This window comes from Dunckerocampus dactyliophorus, chromosome 1 (genome assembly GCF_027744805.1).
Source record: "Dunckerocampus dactyliophorus isolate RoL2022-P2 chromosome 1, RoL_Ddac_1.1, whole genome shotgun sequence".
In the NCBI taxonomy this organism is placed as follows: Eukaryota; Metazoa; Chordata; class Actinopteri; order Syngnathiformes; family Syngnathidae; genus Dunckerocampus; species Dunckerocampus dactyliophorus.
The window spans coordinates 13,289,522-13,309,341 of NC_072819.1; the positions used below are offsets into that span (position 1 = coordinate 13,289,522).

General features: G+C 41.8%; 2 protein-coding genes across 3 annotated transcripts; one reads left to right on the top strand and one right to left on the bottom strand.

Moving 5' to 3' along the window:
• Positions 1 to 419: 419 nt before the first annotated feature.
• On the bottom strand, positions 420 to 16,304 carry LOC129193329 (class I histocompatibility antigen, F10 alpha chain-like). Its single transcript, XM_054797796.1, has 9 exons — positions 16,248 to 16,304; positions 15,300 to 15,373; positions 13,635 to 14,370; positions 10,947 to 11,213; positions 8,384 to 8,662; positions 7,974 to 8,282; positions 7,686 to 7,784; positions 7,470 to 7,487; positions 420 to 4,460 (listed from the first exon to the last, which is right to left on the bottom strand). The coding sequence occupies exons 3-9, from the start codon at positions 13,687 to 13,689 to the stop codon at positions 4,441 to 4,443; spliced, it is 1,047 nt and encodes a 348-aa protein (XP_054653771.1). The 5' UTR covers positions 13,690 to 14,370; positions 15,300 to 15,373; positions 16,248 to 16,304; the 3' UTR covers positions 420 to 4,440.
• rfc2 (replication factor C (activator 1) 2) lies at positions 13,230 to 19,790 on the top strand. 2 transcript variants are annotated; one of them, XM_054797791.1, is made up of 8 exons: positions 13,230 to 13,328; positions 15,310 to 15,418; positions 16,333 to 16,618; positions 16,906 to 17,011; positions 17,118 to 17,219; positions 18,597 to 18,855; positions 19,176 to 19,436; positions 19,514 to 19,790. In XM_054797791.1, exons 1-8 carry the CDS (start codon positions 13,306 to 13,308, stop codon positions 19,622 to 19,624), a joined length of 1,257 nt encoding a protein of 418 aa, XP_054653766.1. In that variant the 5' UTR covers positions 13,230 to 13,305; the 3' UTR covers positions 19,625 to 19,790. The 2 variants fall into 2 exon arrangements, with proteins under 2 accessions (XP_054653766.1, XP_054653767.1); XM_054797792.1 differs by lacking the exon at positions 13,230 to 13,328 and having other exon boundaries at positions 15,300 to 15,418; positions 16,087 to 16,618; positions 19,514 to 19,789.
• The last annotated feature ends 30 nt before the right edge of the window (positions 19,791 to 19,820 follow it).

A 19,820-nucleotide genomic window follows, 5' to 3' on the forward strand; every position in this document is an offset into this window, starting at 1 on the left:
GGCCCCCTTGCAATCAAGGGACCTTAGTATAGTCCTGACTTTTCCCCTTTATACGGCACCCCTGGCCAATAGCGCTCATTAAGAACAAATTGAAAAATGTAAAATGAATCCATGTGATCGGTATCGGCCTATTTCACACATGGATGATCGGTTTCGGCAGCTGATTAGAGCATCCCTATCATTTAAGATGATGAATGATGTTGGTTTGTAGTAGTAGTAGTAGTACTTTATTAATCCCACAGCAGGGAAATTCATCTGTTACAGCAGCAAGCAAGATACACAAGTATGTACACAAGTCAAGAATGCATAGTCATAGACAATGCATGCAATGCATAGACATAGTGAATACAAAATGGTTCAGGTGTTGTAGAGCCTGATAGCGGTCGGTATGAAGGACCTGCGGAACCTCTCCTTCTTACACCGTGGGTGTAACAGTCTGCTGCTGAAGGAGCTGCTCAGGGAAACAACAGTGTCATGTAGCGGGTGAGAGGTGTTGTCCATGATGGATGTCAGCTTAGCCAACATCCTTCTCTCCCCCACTTCCTCCACGGAGTCCAAAGGACCGTCCAGGACAGAGCTCGCTCTCCTGATCAGTTTATTTATCCTGCTCCTGTCCCTGTCCGTGCTGCCCCCTCTCCAGCAGCCCACAGCATAGAAGATGGCTGAGGCCACCACAGAGTCATAGAAGGCAAATTTGCAAATTGTAAATATTGAAATGTTATGATCTGGTACATTTTCAAACAGCTAAAATCATGCACTGCTCCCCAATAATGTATAACTTTTTTTTTTTTCAACAATTAAATTTACAGCATGAGCCTGCAGTTCAAGAGTTCAAGATGAGTCAGGGTGTTGCTCTTGCATACAAGGAAATGATCTTTTACATTCTTAACTACCGAGTTCATTGATGCTTATTTTACTTTCCCAGCTCAATGTCAGCCACACATTTCCTGTGAGAAGGGACTTTTTTCATAATTGTCACCAAATGCTAATTGCGGTTAATTATTTTCTGGGGGGGGCTGATATTTCATGAGAGTTGTTTTGAAATGCTCTGGCGGACGTGCTCTGGTGCACGTAATAAAAACAATAATGGTTTTAAATGGCTGGAAAAGACAAACTTGCAACACAATAGCTGAGTTTGCAAATACTGTAGAACAGAATAGACTAGAATGGCTTTTATTGTCACTATACACATGTGCAATGAGGTTTAAAGCAGTTCCTTCTCCTGTGCAGACATGTATGTAAATATAAAAAAATATAGGGAAAAAAAGTGCAAATATTTACAACATAGAGTAAAATAGATCATAGTATAAGAATGAATTGAGCGTAGAATCAAATAAATCATAGTATAAGAAGAATTGAATGTTTATGGCTCTGAATCCTTCATGTGATCTTCTCATAAAACTGCTGTATTTTCTCATAAAAATGTTCTTTTTTGGTAGAAGTATAACTTTTATTCTGGTGAAATTGCTTGCTAGGACTGGATGTTGCAATCCTATGATAACCAGCAAAGTTATGATGCTGTCGATGTTCTCTGGGTGGGGTTGCATTGGGACATTGAGAGGTGACTGCCTGGTACCAGCAGCGCACCACACCATCACTTGTGTGCCCCGGACTCATTGGGTGCTTTCTCACCAGACACCTTCACTTGAGGCTGGCTAATGAGGCCTGGGCCTGGGTATGTCTCACTGGGGGCCCAAACACTGGCGAGCTGCTTTATGGTCTTCCGTTGCGCCCTCTGATGCTGACCTCTTTTAAGAGCCTTGTTGTGGAACTGGCTACAAGACCCTGCAGCCCACCTCCTCCGGGCGCACATTTACCTTCAGATGGCCCCCTCCCATGGGACTATTAGCAATGAAGACCTGCTGGCAGGATTTAGTCCAGACGAGCACTGGGCACAGGTTGGTCACTGCGATTTCAGGTGAAAAGTTGAGCTTCTGACCAATTTGGTCAATCTGAATTGCCCCGTCGAATCCAGTGAGCACGAGTCTGGTGGAGATGGGTTGGTCCGCTGCTTCTCTCCTTCCTGAATGAATGCTGTTAGCTGGAAGGTAGTCTGGGTTTTTAGGGACATGGCCTTGGTGGTTACCCTCTTGTTCTCAACTTCAGCAGCTAGGCATTTTAGCACTTGGTTGTGGCACGGGGTTTACCTACCTTGAGCAAGGCTGGTCATGCAACCCACCTGGCAACTTATTTCTGTTTGAATTTATAACATTGGCTTCTGTAGTGCTTACTTCGGCCAGTACTTTATAACACTGGAATACTGCAACTTGCCGGACTTAAAAATAACTTCTGATCCTTGTGAAAAAAGAGGAAATAAAATACTCAAACAAATGTTGCAACACAAAAGTAACCAAAATGACCTCCAAGTAGGTACAGTACCACAATAGCAGCGACATGCGGGGAGGCAATGACTCCTTTGGAGTCAGATTTACACCTACGCTTTAACTGTCCGATGAGAAAGAATACGTAATGACGTCATACACTTACATTAAACGGTCATGAGCCACACAAGCCAGTTTGTGAGTGATTGTGCATTGGTTTCTGGCCTGTATTTAATCAGGAAATGCGAAAACTCAGCGGGTTTTACTTAAAAACGTGAAAAATGATACAAATACATTTATAACACAGATCAGTGGATAGACATTCATATTTATGTCCTCATGATCTTTTTGTTTCATGATTTTTCACCACTCTTCAAGGATTCCATCACAAAACTAGGTTGACGCTTGCATTTCATAACAATGAAAGGCTTTGTCAACATCTTGCCAACAGTGAAGACATTTGATGCGTACTGGAATGACGATAAGCAAGCAGTGTGGTTTATGTAGACACAGCGTTGGATGATCGCCTGCATTATCTCGGACTGCTAGCCGGGATGACCCAGCGGCATGTGGAGCAGCGTACCACCACTAGCTTTGGAGGGAGGTGGATGTAGCCCAACAACAGGTCGTGACTTGGACTCCATGTGTTCTGTTAACCTTCTTTCATTAGCATTCATTAGTGGTGAGTACCTATACATTTCACAATTTAGAAATGCCTTTAATTTTAGGGCTTGCTAGCTTGTCTCTTTCATTGCGAGCCAACAATGACAAATAGAGCCGGGCAGCTGGAGGGTTACTGGAGCTGGAACTAATCTTTGTGTTGTAACAGTCACAGTCACACAAGTGATGATCCAAAATTGGAGGAGAATGTCAATGTCAAACTACACAGGAGGGTTGGGGAGGAGAGGCGAACCAATGTAGCGTTACGGTGGCACCTCAAGAGGAGAGAGAATCCATGCTTTGAGTGTCAAATATGTCAAGAAGCAGAGTGCTGCTCTTCTACTTCCTGACATGAATACATTCTTGATAAATGTGCACACTGAATGTGGACCCCGGGATGCAGAGATTTGGTTTGATTTGATTTGAACATGCATGAAGGTTACAATGGAATTCATCTCATGAATCATTTCACAGTTCCACATGTCCAAAAGGAGTAGGAAGAAGCTAAGCTTATTTAATCGTACCCCCCATCCATTTCGCATCTTGTACAGTACATATTATTCACTTCCTGCATTCCATGTCATATTACTCCATATAATAATCAGTGTAATAATAAATAAATAATAAAAACAATATAAAAACAAGCATGACACAACAATAAGTATAATAACCAAGACTCTTCTGCCTTGTATTTAGCAAACATCAACTGCTTGTATTGTTTTTTGAATTCACTCGTCTTGGTACATTGTTTGAGTTCCTTACTCAATCCGTTCCATAATTTAATTCCACATCCAGAAATGCTGTGGGTTTTCAGCGTAGTTCTTGCGTATAAATGTTTTAAGTTTAATTTTCCTCTAAGATCATATTTCTCCTCTCTTATCGAGAAATACTGTATGAGGTTTTTGGGTAACAAGTTATTGTTAACTTCATGCATTATTTTAGCAGTTTGAAAATTTACTAAATCTGCAAATTTTAATATCTGTGATTTTAAAAATAAAGGGTTTTTATGTTCTCTATACTTGGCATTATGAATGATCCTCACAGATCTTTTTTACAGTACAGTGAGTGAGTGAAGATTGATTTTATAATTATTACCCTATATCTCCACACAATACGTCAGCTATGATAATACCAAAGAACAGTAAAGAGTGTGGAGTCATTTTTTATCAAGAACAAGTTTTGCTTTATGCAATATGGAAGTATTTCTCGCCACCTTTTGTTGTATATTTTTAATATGAGATTTCCAACTCATTTTTTCGTCTGTTATGATCCCCAGGAATGTATTTTCAGAGAAGGCGGTAGGTGGTGATTACAAAAATATAACATTTAATAGAGGAGGACCAAAAAGTACAAAATTACAGCCAAGCAATAATCCAACATTTCCCTGCAGCTGCTATGGTACTAAATGGTGGTGCTGACAAAAAAAAATAAAAATTGGCCGCAGCTGCGTCTTGTAGCTTCACCCAGAAGCGCAGGAATCTCAAGAGCAAAAGACAAAAGACAACGAGGAAAGGAAAAAACAACAAACATATACTGTAAAAACCAGAGAGAGTGGCACAGCGAAGCATGACAGTTGGATATGTGACACTTTATACTGTGTGCACTGTCAGGACCACGGCAGTCTAGCTATGGGCCATATGGGCTGGGTACTCCGGTTTCCTCCCACATTCCAAAAACATTTGTTAGGTTAATTGGACATAGGTATGAATGTGTGTGAATGGTTGTTTGTCAATATGTACCCTGTGATTGGCTGGCGACCAGTCCAGGGTGTACCCTGCTTCTCGCCCAAAGTCAGCTCCAGCATACCCATCCATCCATCCATTTTCTATACCGCTTCTTCCTCATTAGGGTCGCGGGCTCCAGCATACCCTCGCGACCCTAATGAGGACACACGGCATACAGTAGAAAATGGATGGCTGGATGAATGCCCAGGGTGGCATCCTCTAGGGGGCGCCAAGGGTCAAGGAAATATAATTCTGTGTTCAATTCTAGTGTTCAGTGGCCATTTGCACATCCAGTCAGGATATGTGTGGCTGATGGGCACCCTCTACAGGCGGGATACGCGTGAGGGGTACGCGTGAGTAATTCCTCCAAAATAAAACATATTTCATTCATCCATCCTTCCATCCATCTTCTATGCCACTTACCCTCATCAGGGTCGCAGGGGTATGCTGGAGCCTATCCCAGCTGACTTCCACCGAGAGGCGGCGTACACCCTGGACTGGTCGCCAGTCAATGGCAGGATATTTCATTATTAAATAACCGTAATTTCTGGAGTACAGGCCACTAGTTTTTTTTAAAACTTTGATCCCTGCAGCTTATACAGCAGTGCAGCTAATTTATGACTAGGTTCTAATCTTGTGACATCTCCCGTACTTCATAAGTACTGCTAATGGTTTAAACGGTGCTGCTTGCAAGTCGGTGAGGAACCGGTAGCTCTTTCTTTGGCAGAAGCCAATCACTAGCTGTAAGGGAACTCAGAGCTCATGTCCACCATATTGTGGAATGCATGTGATCAAATAAGCTAACGCTACGTCATGGCTATAAGTGAACTGCTGTTCATTTGTTTTCTTTCTAGTTTTAATTGTGTAAATAATATACTGCATTCCAAATGCAATTTAAGTGGAGCTTGAGAAATATTTTGGAACACCTTCCTCAGTTAGCATGAGGAGCCATTTTACATTCATAGACCGCCACAGAAATGACTTTGGACGCTTCAGGTGTGTTATATTACCTGCTGCTACCTTAATGCTGCTTACTTTTCACATCATGTTGTCTATTATGATCTTAGCTTGTTGTATTTTAGTAGCAGTAGTTGTTTAACAAAGTTATTCAAAGTCATTTGATTATTTATGTGTACGTGTGATGCTGCAACTAATACTTGTGTCCATTGACCCGCCAAGCTGGCCTTCAGTTCTGACAGACAGAATTAGAATGTTTCTGCTTGGCAGAGGAGCAAGTAAGATAACACCTAACTTTGTTTTACTGAGGAATGAGGGTAATGGAAGTTGCCACCACCAATACTTCAGACACTTTAGTGGGGAAAATAACCCAAGAAGTTGGTTGGTGTACTCTGAGATGCTTATTTGCGCTTACTGTATTGTATTTAGCCCTGACAGATAATACTTGTAGATTTACTTTCGGTGATAATGTCAACATCAGGGTCTTTTTCACAGTCTTGAACAACAAATGCATTAATTAACTTTAAATGTCTTTCTCTCTGCCTTTTATGATCTTAGCTGGTTGACTTTTCTTCCACTCAAGCACCAACAGGGCAGACATGTGATTCCGGTGCATGTTTTTCAAAACAAAGCATAGTGAAAGGTTTTTATATTTGATAGATATTTTCTTTCAAATGAATATCAATATGTAAATAATAGGCTGTACATGTAACTATACAGCACAGGGGTGCTCACACTTTTTCAGCCTGTGGGCTACTTTGTCCCAAAGATCTACCTCCTACTATAAACTGAGAGAATATATATATTGATTTATTTTATTGATAAATATGAGTATTTATGTACATTGTACATGTACATCAAAATGGTCTACCTCTTACTATAAAACATATAGCATACAGTATATACAATCTAACCGGTAAACTTTGCAACTGCTATACTAAATACTAATGACTAGTTTTTCACATTGACGGTTTCAAAGTTTACAGGTCATCAAAATATTTGATATTGTTCAGTAATTCACCGTTCAAATCAATATGTCAGAGATAATTACACATAATTGCTCAATAGTTGTTTACATAAACTGAGTAATATGTCAGTGAAAATAGCTACGCAGCGTTCATCATGTATTATGTCCAGTTAGCATTTGCTATACAACATTACAGATACTGTATACGAGAAATTGAAAGGATTATTCATGGTGAAATAGACTTTTTTTCTCTACACAACTAGCCGCTACAAGTGAACGGATAACTTGTTATAGATATAGGCGTCTTACCGCGGACTTAATTTATCTGTAATCGGAATAATAAAGATGAAAGTTATATTATCCGTGTGTGGCTGCTGACATCTGTTCTCCACGTTTTTATGTCGCCACCACGGCACAGGAGCGAATCAGGAGGGGGCTTAATGTCAGCTGACTGATGTCAAATGACATCTAAGAAGTGACGGTTAAGATGTTGGTGACATGCACCAACACTACCTTAGCGATCACCGTAATGGGCACCCCTGATATAGCATATATGTCCACTTATACACTGTATTACTTAACGTTGTTTTACGTAAAAAAATAAAATAAAATAATTTCCAAGGTGTTGCAGATTTTACTGAGCACTAACCATTACATGTAGTGGAAACCCTGGTCTTTTATTGTGAAAGAGTCAGCTTTCAGCTTTGCTATCCACTAAGAAAACGTGAAGATTTTCAGACTAAACTTGTCAGAAAGGTCTACATGAGACCTTTTTATGAGTGATTCTTCAACACTACTTTGTTTATTGCGCCTCAAAGAAAAGAGAAGAGGTTTACTTACCAGCTGGATTGTAATTGGCTGAAATGAAAAAGAAATAAGGTGAATTGGACTTTTTCCTCACATCACGTGTCTACGCGAGAGTGTGAGCGCTGTCTCTGTGGATCTTTGAGTGTTTGGCTGAAAGCTCATCAAACCAAAAGACGTCTGCACCTTTGCAGCGTGGATGAAAGCATCAACCCACAGAAGAAGAAGACAGAGAACATTTGTGTCCCTCACCTTGTCTGTTCTTGTGACGCTTGACAATGATGATGGCCGCCAGGAGAACCACTGCTGCAAGGACCACAATCGTGGCGGTGACAGCGGCAATAAAGTAATCTGTTGAGCACAAAAAAGCAGAAAAAGAGCAAAAAAGTACAGAGAGGAAACCTTCATGACTACTTTGCATGCATCCTATCAAAGGTCAAGTGTTGTAACATGGATCAATAATGGTGAAAGCTCTGGTAGGAAACATCTCCAATGTTCTTCTTTTCAGGACACAACCATTCAACTAAGTGTCTTTCTCACCTTTATTGCTTGCGTTGCTCAGGATGCTTCTTCTCTCCAGCTTGGTGATCATATCCTCCTTGACACCAGATAACTGAAACACACATTCATACTTGCCCTCCACGTCAGCCGTCACCTCCACTTTCAGGTCCGCTGACATCTGGAAGGTTCCATCATGGTTGGGAAGTATCTCTCCATATTCCACGTCCTCGTGGAGCTCCTCGCCGTCTTTCCTCCAAAACAAGTCTGCTCTGTCGGGGTAGAAACCTGTCGCAAAGCAGCTGACCGGAGAGGACGGTGTCTTCTGGAGCAGAGACACCTCTGGAAGCTCTGCACAGAAAGCGATGCCACATGTGGGACAGAGGAGGATGTGGAGAGAAGGTGGAGAGAGAAAGTATAAAGAGGGGGTAAAGTACATCATGTGGTTCTACCTGTTCTCATTAGGACGCTCCTCCCAAAGTTCACATACTTCTTCAAGTAGTCAGGACAACGTTCAGTGTGGTAATACTTAGTGTAGTCTAGTCGAGCTATGTTATGGTCCCACTCATGTTTGGTGGGGACAGCTTGTGGTTTTGCTGCGGTATATGTCCATGTCTTCGTGTCCAATGATATGAAGTCTTCGCCATCATAGGCGTACTGTTCCCAACCTTTAACGTCGTTGGTCTCATCATTCCATTCACAGCCGAGCATCTTCTGCAGAATGTGAACACCTGAGAAAGACACAGTGTTGTAAAGCAGAGTTTAACCTCATCACCATCACACGCACACACACACACACACACACGAACCACAACCTCAACTGCAGACCAAATGGCGGATGATGGCTAATGAGCCCTAAAACGGTGGGGAAGGAGGAGGAATGGTTGCAGCCTCCAGCCGTCCTAGACTCCATGTCACTGGATCCTGACCGATCCCCGTCAAGGACCATGCGGTGGCAGTCTTTGCACCGGCTGCCACACGCTAAACCAACCACCACCAATCCACCCTAATATCCCGGACAATTCCTTTGGCGATCAGTAAATGGCGATGGGCTCATTATGTGAGATCTGGAAGCCCCAAGTCATGTACAGCATCTCGTACAGCAGGTGGTAGGTGTAAATGTCATTGGACTCCTGGGACGAGCACTATGGCAGCAACACCCACAATTGAACAGCCCTACTCGGGATCCACCCTGCTCACCCTTCCTGAAGTGGCTACAAAAATCCCCTGCACGCTGACGGCCAGTGCAACCAGTTACAAATGCCAGAAGAGAACTGGAGAGCTAAGGAGCGCTCAACTGGAAAAAAGCTGGTTAGACCTTCTTCTGGAAGGGCAAGCCTGCTGATGAGCCCAGAGTCCACAGAGCTGGTTTTGCAATGTGAAAATGATCTCATCAGTAGGGTTGGGTGTCATTTACATATTATCCCATGCTGGTGCCAAATCGGTACTTCACAAACGGTGACGGTGCTTAAACGGTGCTTCAACCGGTACTTTAAAAAAACGAAAACATCTACATTTTATCCAAAAACACCTTTTTGCGGAATTTTATGACGTTTTATGAAGTTGAAGCAAATAGTAATTTAAATACTTCAGTAATATAAATAAAATGGTAAGGTAGACGAAAAGCAATTTCACCAATTCACCAGTATGAAATAAAATTGTTGCAGGTGGCTGACTGAGCATTTTAGCTAAATGCCCACTGTTGTCTGTGCAGGTGAACTGAACTAACGTCAAGCATAACACCGCCACGATAGCTGACCCCAGAATTAAGACTGTGGTGACTGTGCCTCATTTCGGTGCCAGTAAGTCAATGTTAACTATTAATAGTTTCTAAATTTAGCGCCGAAATGAGGCACCAATATCTGCTTAGTTTTTTGTTGTGGTTACTACTACTAAAGGTCAGTGAGTGTTTCATGACATCCGGTCACAGGCATGAGTGCTCACCCTCCAAAACCTTCAATTCCAAAGAGGAAATAAAAGAGACCCATGCATGCCTCGATGAAACGCTATCCAAAAGCCAAGGAAGGCAAGATTATTCTCCTCGGAGATGTCGACGCACTGCACAATGGACTAGTGGAAGGCATGTTGGCCTCACAGTTGGTCGAGGATTCAAATCTCCATTTGGGCATTTGTGTGGAATTTGCATGTGTGGGTTTTCTCCGGGTTCTTCGACTTCTTCCCACTTACCAAAAATATGCATTTTAGGCTAATTGGAGACTCTAAATTGTCCATAAGTGTGAGTGTGAATGGTTGTTTGTCTATACTGTATGTGTCCTGCGATTAAATGGCAACCAGTTTAGGGTGTACCCCGCCTCTTGCCCAAAGTCAGCTGGGATAGGCTCCAGCTAAACCCTTGACAAGCGTTATAGAAAATGGGCGGACGGATGAGACGTCAGTGCTAGGAAGGGTACCATTATGCGAGCGAGCATTGGGAAAGATCAACTACAACGGAACTCTGCCAAAGCAAATGCCCTCACCATCACCAACATGCTCTACACAAACCACTTTCCTACCTTGGCAGCCTTCTCACCTCTGACATAGACATGGTAATCAATCATCGCCTGAGCGGTGCCAGTAGTGTGTATGCTAGGCTTTGGAAAACGGTATTCGAAGACCCAAACCAAACTTCTAGGCTACAAAGCTGTTAACCTCCCCACACTGTTTTGTGAAGCTGAGGCATACCACCAAAGATGCTTAAGCAGACGTCTCCCCTAATAAATCCTGTACTCCCAGTCTCAGCTCAAGCATGGTTATCGAGTCCCCATTGGGCAAAAGAAGGACTACCTCAAAAGATTTCATGTCGCACTGTACAGGCACCTATGAGGTGAAGCCGTGCATAAAGTAGCAGCTGCTCTTGAGTCAGACATCCGCTATGCTGCTACAATAAAACAACACTCACACACACAGCTCTTTCTTAGTGTCAATTACGTCTTTTCTGTATGTCATTATGGGATGGACAGAGACAAGATATTAGTGCAGTAATGTTTGTATATTTATTGTTCAACATAAACATACCTCCAGTTTGGTTGAAGCGCTTCTTATAAACTTCAATGTAGTCTTTGAACACATGCTCATGGCGAAGACCAATCTCTGTGTGGCTCTCCCAGTAATGTGGATCCTCTGCTGTGATTTTGTTCATCCAGTCCTGTTTGGCTTCCGCTTTCCTGCTGTTGCTGTCATAGTGAAATACCTCAACATCATCGACATAACCAACCACCACATAATCTGGGAAGTTCGGCGCTTGAGAGGACACTGTGTCAAAATACTTCACTGTGTGAATCTCTGAAAGAAAGAAAAATAAGATTAATATTTTGAACTATGTTCACCAATCTTGTACAATGAACACTTAAGCCAATTCTGTTTTCAGTTGGGTTTCACGTGCTGTATGTAACGGACGCCAGCCTGTGAGGTTGTGCAAGTGTACGTTGGTAAACCTCACTCCCTCTGCCTTGAGAGCTGCGCTGAACACGCGGTAGGTAGACAGCCCGGGCTTTTGATCGTGTGGTCAGCGCTGTCGTCTACCATTGCGAAGGTCCTGTGTTCGAGCCCCAGTGCGGGGCAGTGTGAAGCAGGGTGGGTTACATGTACCTTGTGATGACCACTAGTTTTCTTCACTTGTTTGTGACGAAAAAAAGAGCATTCTTTTTTTCCATTTTTTCACAATAATAATATATAATAATCAATATAATAATAAATAAATAATTATAATTACAAATAGACATGAGAGAACAAGTTCAAGACTCTTCTTCTTTGTATTTTGCAAACATGAACTGCTTGTATTTAGTTTTTCCCTGAGGTCATATTTCTCTCTCTTGTAGAAAAGTATTGTATGACATTTTTGGGTAGCAGGTTATTGTTTGCTTTATGCATAATTTTAGCTGTTTGAAAATGTACTAAATCAGCAAATTTCAATATTTGTGATTTTAGAAATAAAAGATTTGTATGTTCTCTATATGCAGCCTTATGGATTATCCTAGTTGATCTTTTTTGCAGTACATTTGTGAAGATTGCTTTTACAGTTATTCCCCCATATTTCCACACAGTAAGTTAGATATGGTAATACCAGAGAGCAGTAAAGAGTATGGAGTGATTTTTGGTCAAGGACAAACTTTGCTTTATTCAATATTGAGGTATTTCTTGCCACCTTATGTTGTATACTTTTAATGTGAGATTTCTAGCTCATTTTTTTCTTCTATTACGATCCCAAAAATGTATTTTCGTGAATGTCCACACGGTCAATTTGTATTTGTGCGTGCGTGTCCTTTCTGCTATTACCAAATAGCATGATCTTAGTTTTACTTAAGTTCAAGGATAATCTATTTTTATCAAACCATCTTTTTAGTATGGCCATTTCATCTGTGACTTTATTCAAAATGTGTGTTTTCCCCTGAACAAAAAGTTGTACCATCTGCAAATAATACTAATTTTAAGTCTTCCGTCACTTTACAGGTGTCATTAATATACAAGTTAAACAGTTTTGGACCCAGTATTGACCCCTGGGGTACTCCGCACGTAATATTTAAACTTGCAGATGTGCATTCTCGTAGCTTCACATATTGCTTCCTGTTAGCTAGATAGCTTTTGACCCAATTCAAGACTAACCCTCTGATTCCGTTCCTTTCTAATTTTGTAATTAGGATGTTGTGATTAACTGTATTGAAATTGTGTCAAGTCCATAAATACTGCAGGTGAAAACTTTCTGTGGTCTATAGCGTTGTCATTTCCTTAGTAATTTCAGTCAGTGCCATTTAGGTTGAAATGTTAGCTCTGTATCTGTATTGGCTGTCCGCGAGTAATTCCATTCATCCATTCTTTTTCTATGCCACTTATCCTCATTAGGGTGGCGGGGGTATGCTGGAGCCTATCCGAGCTAACTTTAGGCAAGAGACGGGTTACACCCTGGACTGGTCGCCAGTCAATCGCAGGGCCTGTTATCAGACCAATATCCGATATCAATATTGGATATTTATCCTGTTTTTTTTTTTTGTTATTTTATATCACCTTGGAAATACTGCAATAACTCAATATACTTTATATAGTTTCAAATACACATATTCTGATGCTTTGTATACTTATGCTATGCGCTATGCTAAGGTTTGGAATACACGACTTTTTTAACATTTACCAGACACATTAGATGTATCGGTATTGTCGATACCAGCCTGAATTTTACTCAGTATCGGATCGGAAAGAAAATCAGTGGTATCGCACATCACCAGTGAGAGCAAGTGGGGGTGTTCGGTTGCATCAATTGTGTGCTGTACCTAGTGATGACCACTAGATGGCAGTGTTAACTTGTTAGTGACGACTTTTTCTTTTATGACAGCGCTTCCCTTTTGTTAAGAATAAAGAAGTGCATTGTTCCAGTTGACTGATGCCTCAGGAGCGCTTATTCAGGTACAGGCTTATTCCTTTGGACAAATGTTTAAATATAAGAACACCGACTAGCTGAGTACTCCTGCAAGGACTGCAGCGACCTCCACCTCTGCTAACAGAAACAAAAAAAGTCAACTGAAAAGGCACTTGAAAAAGATCACGTTAAATAATAATTATTTCAGTAGCGTTGAACACGAATGGAGATAAAAAACAATGAAGTGGCTCATGTTCCGTCAAAGTAGTAAAGTAAAGAGTGTACTTCGGATGAAGTAGCACAAGGAGGATTTTGAAATGACGTCTATAAACTTGTGAAGGCAGGGGACTTACCGGGCGCCACGCTGTGTATTTCCACAGCCAGAATAAAGAAGAAAAGTAAGTCCATAATCAGCTGTCACAAGTGCAGAATAAAAAGACGTTAGGTTTAATCTTGCAGAGAAAGACAAAGTAACAACACTAGCTTGACTAGCAAACATGACATGACAGTAAATGTGAGCTAAGCCAATGAAAATATAGCTCGCACATGACGTCACTTACTACCAGGGAACGCTGACAGTGAGTTTGCAGTTCTCTGTGTCTTGACAGAAAGGCGGATATGGTTTATTTTAGACGTAATTTGAAGTAATGTGTAAAGTATAGATTATGTTGTGTATTTTTTCCCATTAAATTCAATTATGAGCTGAAAAACAACAAGAAGTCTGTACTCACTATACAGCGCCCCTTGTGGCCACATCAGGTAAAATCCTTGAGTGGGTTTCGGAGAAATCACGTGGTATCTGATTGGCCAATTTTGTAACCAAGCTTCTTTTTTTTTCATTGGGCAAAAGCAAACATATACAGCAAATATGGCATCAGTTTCAAGTAAAAGTTAGAAATTATAAACCAGGGCTTTTCTACCAGATTCAGATGAATTGCACGAGACAGTTCCACAGCTTGTTTTGGTCCATGAATTTGACAGAACACAAAAAAGTGGCAGAGTTCTGTGTGAATGGTGAATGGTGGTCCTCTTACTTCTTTCTGCAAGACGCCAAATCCTCAGGTGTCCTACCAGGAATTCAAAATGATCCTACGTTCAAGGAAATAATCAAAATAAAATAAAGTAAGCAAGAAAATAACACATTAACCACCAAATCATTTTTTAAAAGAGCCTTTCGACATGTAATGACAAAGAGGGACATCCTTATTACCTGGCAGGCGGTGAAACCCCTCCCTTGTTTTCTACTAGACACCATTTTGGACAATTCTATGAAATTTATTTTAAAAAATTATCACAGTTTTGTGCAGTTTCCCTCACCACATGTGGTTCGAATTTTGCAGCTTCACTCTATTACGTTTTTTCAAAATTATGTTAAAATTATGTATGTAAAAGGTAAAATAATTTAAAATCATTGCAAAAAAATAAATCACATTATATAAAAAAAATATTAAAAGTGAAGAGTGCAGATAAAATACTTTTTGTCATATTCACAGTTGAATACGACTCTTTTCAGTTTGGATTTGAATATTGCCAAAGTTGACTATTATCACACATCTTCTGGAAGACTGTTCCAAATTTTGGCAACTGAAATGCAGCCTCACCGTGTTTGGTCCCGACTCTGGGCACACCATGCCGTATTGTGGTTGAATACAACCTAATATATAAAAATCATAATGATAATCATAATAATAACACGGGTTACTGTTGCGGCCGTAATCCACTCTAAACTAAAAGTCAACTCTGAACCCCCTCCGTGTGTCTGGAACACATTTATTGCAACACACACAAGCACGAGTCTTATTTATGTCTTAATGCCTCATTTTCTCTGATTATAGTGTAATGATAATGATTTAATCTATTTTGAATATGCATACATGTTACATTGAAATACACAACATATTACATTTCACACTTATGTGTCACTATAAGAAAGACACTGGGCAAAAACAGCCAAGTTCCAAGATGAAAACTTGGCTGTAAACTGAGCAAACTGCAAACTGCAAACTGAGCTAACTCACTGTGTTCCAGCTGCCGAGTCTCACTCAGCTTTCAGCCGTCGCCTTCTCTGGGAGCTCGCCATCACCGCCACGAGCTGTCGGACAAACACACCATGAGTTGGTTCCTCACACTGGTGAAAGTAAGTGTGTGTGTTTGTATATTTATTCATAGTATATTACAGTATAATACAGGGTTCTACCATCCCAACGTACTTGAGTCTAATTCATTAATTACATGCAAGTAAACAAATGTATGTTTTATGTGTCAGGTAAGGTGAGACAATGACATTTTAGCAAAATGGACAAGTCTGCTGCATCATTTTTTCACTTTCATTTTTGGGGTGTCTTTGATTTCCCCCCTCTATAGGGTGATCATTTTCATTTCTATCAAATTATGTGGCATCATTTTGTTATTAATACATCACCCACTTATTATCAGGAAAGATATTCAAGATCAATTTTCCCCCAGTTTAGATCTGATGTGTTTTCCAAGTGTTGCTCTAATTTTTTTGAGCAGTGTCTATATATATATATATATATGTGTGTGTGTGTGTGTATATATATATATATATATATATATATATATATATATATATATATATATATATATATATATATATATATATATATATAGGCTATATATATAAGCTATATATATAGCTGATGTAATGTGAATGTTTTTGGTGCCTAACTGTTTCCCAAGTATATTACTGCGTGTGTGAATGTATAAATGAGATGCATTAACTTAAATTTATTTGTAGAAAGGCGCTTTATGAAAGTAAGTACATTTACTTGTATTCACTTTCAGCGCAGCCTTGACACATTCAATATGGCGGCGACGTTGACATACGGCTCAGCCCTCGATGCGGCGTTCACGTATCTACGTCTGTGGTTTGGGTAATGCTCCGCAACGCTTCACGAGGTCTCATCTACTCGCCACTAGTTTTGACTGTAATGTGGTTGACTTACATTTTTTCGAGTTTCCAGGGTTAATCCTATATCCTAATGTCCACGTTTGATGACGTTTTTCTTGCAACTTCCCGCGACTTTTAAGACAACCAATAGCTACCCTTCCTTACTGAGGCGGAGGCAGCACTGTGCCACCATGGATATCGAGCTGATGGAGGTGTCCAGCGAGAAAACAGCCACAGAAGGCGAACTCAAACCGGTCACGGAGGCCGGGGAGAGCTCCGGCAGCAAGAGCTCCGGCTCCTACGAGCTGCCCTGGGTGGAGAAGTACAGGCCGCTAAAGCTGAACGAGATTGTGGGCAACGAGGACACTGTTAGCCGGCTGGAAGTGTTCGCCAGGGAGGGAAACGTCCCAAACATAATCATTGCAGGTTAGTGTAGACTAACTACATGCACTTCACGTTTTATATCTTTCTGTCCCAAAAAGCTAAAAGTCCTCCCAAAGTTGAGCAGCGTACATGTCGCCATAAGACCAACTCAACAGACATTGCAAGTTAGCTTTCGATTTGCCAGCCTCCAATTCGTTTTAAGGTGGTATTAACCTAATATGCGGAGCCATCACAACCTGGTGAATCTGACACTAACTAAATCGTCGTACTCAACAGCCCGTTTGTACACAATAACGGTAATCCAAATAAAACTGTTACCTGTGCCCAAGGTCCCCCCGGAACCGGAAAGACGACCAGCATCCTGTGTTTGGCTCGAGCACTGCTGGGGCCTTCCATGAAGGACGCCGTGCTGGAGCTCAACGCCTCAAACGACAGGTGAGATCATCATCATCATCATCATCATCATGGCCATTGGATTTGTCAGGTCAGCACACAGATGCTTCGGATGCGACCTTGATGCTTTGTTTTGTGGCGTCTGAAGAGGAATCGACGTGGTGAGGAACAAGATAAAGATGTTTGCTCAGCAGAAGGTCACGTTGCCCAAAGGACGACACAAGATCATCATTCTGGATGAAGCAGACAGGTGAAGACCACCTTCTCACCCACAAGAAGACTACTGTAATGTACAGTGGTTTATCACGGTTAATTGGTTCCAGACCTGACCGTCATCAGTGAATTTCCACCAAATACGATTCTTTATTTATAAATGTAATATTTTTGTATTACAGCATAAAAAACAGCCTGTTTACAGCCTTCTAAATACGGGTTTTAACAGGGATGCTACAATCAATCGGCCAACAATCAGTATTGGCTGATTTGAAAGCATGTGATGAATGCCTTTCTCCTTGGTGTTCAAAGCCAAGTTGTTCTCTAAATACCAGGCTGCCAACTTGAGGACCTCCTCGCTCTCGGCTGCCTCGTCCAGTTTGGTGGCAAGGATGTTTGGAATGATTTTATGTTGCACCTACTGACACCTAGTGACCAGTGCAGAATACTGCATATCACAATTTGAATGTGTCTTGTTACAGTGGCTTACACCAGGGGTCACCAACCTGTCGATCGCAAGCTACTGGTCGATCTTTGAGACTTTGCCGGTCGATCGTGAGAATATTAGGAAAAAAATTATGATTACATCAGTGCCCTCCCCTCCCGGAGAGTGACCCACAGGCATGCATTTTGACCGCTTAATAGTGGTTGCGCTAACGTGTGAGTCTGTCTTACCTTATTTATGTCTAAGATGGCTTATTTTCTATTATTCCCTCTTCTATATTGGCTAATACGAGTGTAAAGGTGACTATAGGAGTGTTATTTCATGTCTAGAGGGCTGTAATAATGTTAAAAACCGTATTTTGAAGGTCATAAACAGGTTTTCTATGCCCTAACTCCGAAAATATCCCATTTATTAATGTTGAATCCTACTTCGCAGAATTTCACATATTGAGGTTGGGTCTGGAGCCAATTAACTGCGATAAACGAACGACTGCATTTGTATTTTAGTTCATTTAGCCAGTTTTGTGCTTGAAAATGTTTCAAAAATGTTTTAAAAAAAATATGTAAAATTTGCTTAAATATGTGTACTTTTTTTTTAACTAATAGGCATCTCGTGGCGTTAACACAAAACAAATCAGGAGGTTGCCTACAGCCGTAGTTGTGGTTATGTGCCCTTGTAAGCTTCTGAGGAAATCCAATGGTGAAAAATTCCTGTATCTGCACCTTTTAATGCAGATCTTTTCCAAAATGTAATGTCTTCTTTCGCCTCCACAAAGTCAGTGGAAGTCCACGCTGGGTAGTCCTGCTAAACAACAAATGACCCCTTTTTATGTACCCTGCGTGTGGTACCCAGACAAAGGGTGCCAAGAAGGTGGTGAGGCTTAGAAAGAAAATGAAAGAATTTGAATGCAGGGCCAAAAAGTGCTGCTTGTTGTGATCAATATAAAGTTGTATGTCCTCCCTCATCCAGCATGACAGACGGGGCTCAGCAGGCGCTCAGGAGGATCATGGAAATCTACTCGAAGACGACGCGCTTTGCCCTGGCCTGCAACGCCTCTGACAAGATCATAGAGCCCATCCAGTCGCGCTGTGCCGTGCTGCGTTACTCCAAGCTGACGGACGGTCAGATCCTGGCCCGGCTACAGGACGTGGTGGAGAAGGAGAGATTGTCGGTGTCGGACGACGGCCTGGAGGCGGTCATCTTTACAGCGCAGGGGGACATGCGTCAGGTGAGGACTCCTATCGATCGCAATTAGGGTAGGCTGGAGCCAGCTGATTGTTGAGTGAGAGGCGGGGGGCGGGGCCCTGGACTGGCCACCAGTGAGTCACGTGACACCGAGACAACGATTCACACCAATGGACAATTTAGTTTCCAATTAACCTAACATGCATATGGGGATATGGGACAAAGCCCAAGTAGCCGGAGAAAACCCGCAATCCCAGCAGACTGTGAGGCAGACATGCTAATCACTAATCCATCGCGCTACCCCTATAAGGAGGCATTTCCTATGTTGTGGACACTTCTGACTTCCTGTTTGTGCATGTGAAGGCTCTCAACAACCTGCAGTCCACCAACTCGGGCTTCGGGTACATCAATAGTGAGAACGTATTCAAGGTGTGCGACGAGCCGCACCCTCTGCTGGTGAAAAGCATGCTGGGACACTGTGTGGACGGAAACGTGGATGAGGCGTACAAGGTGGTGGAGCATCTGTGGGCGCTGGGCTACTCGCCAGAGGACATCATCGGAAACATCTTCAGAGTGTGCAAGACCTTCCAAATGGCTGAGTACCTCAAGCTGGAGTTCATTAAGGTGAGGCGCCGTCTTTTCTCTTCCCTGCTCCGCCGCCATGACTTACCGACCTTGTTCACGGGATGGTGTCCTTGCAGGAGATCGGGTACACGCACATGCGCGTGGTGGAGGGCGTCAACTCTCTGTTGCAGATGGCTGGACTCGTGGCTCGACTCTGCAGTAAGACGACACCCCCTACGGCCTGTTGATGTCACTCCAGATGCCTGTAATAAATCTTTTTTGTGTGTGTTTGATGTTAATGTTGGAGGAAATGGGTTGACTTTCACACAATAAACACAAAAATAAACACAATATACAATGTCACCGAGATGGAGTTTCATGCAAATAAATCAACTGTTTTGAGAATCCATGGTTTCCCTCTTGAACGTCCAAATAACAGCCACA

Bases quoted from the DNA above. Each gene is read 5' to 3' on its own strand.
- rfc2 (XM_054797791.1), top strand. From the start codon at position 13,306: ATGCCTCAGGAGCGCTTATTCAG. The intron at 16,619-16,905 runs GTTAGTGTAGAC...CCTGTGCCCAAG, and splicing joins CCCAAACATAATCATTGCAG to GTCCCCCCGGAACCGGAAAG. The intron at 18,856-19,175 runs GTGAGGACTCCT...GTGCATGTGAAG, and splicing joins CGCAGGGGGACATGCGTCAG to GCTCTCAACAACCTGCAGTC.
- LOC129193329 (XM_054797796.1), bottom strand. From the start codon at position 13,689: ATGGACTTACTTTTCTTCTTTATTCTGGCTGTGGAAATACACAGCGTG. The intron at 8,283-8,383 runs GTAGAACCACAT...CTTTCTGTGCAG, and splicing joins GAGCGTCCTAATGAGAACAG to AGCTTCCAGAGGTGTCTCTG. The intron at 7,785-7,973 runs GTGAGAAAGACA...TGTGCTCAACAG, and splicing joins GAGCAACGCAAGCAATAAAG to ATTACTTTATTGCCGCTGTC.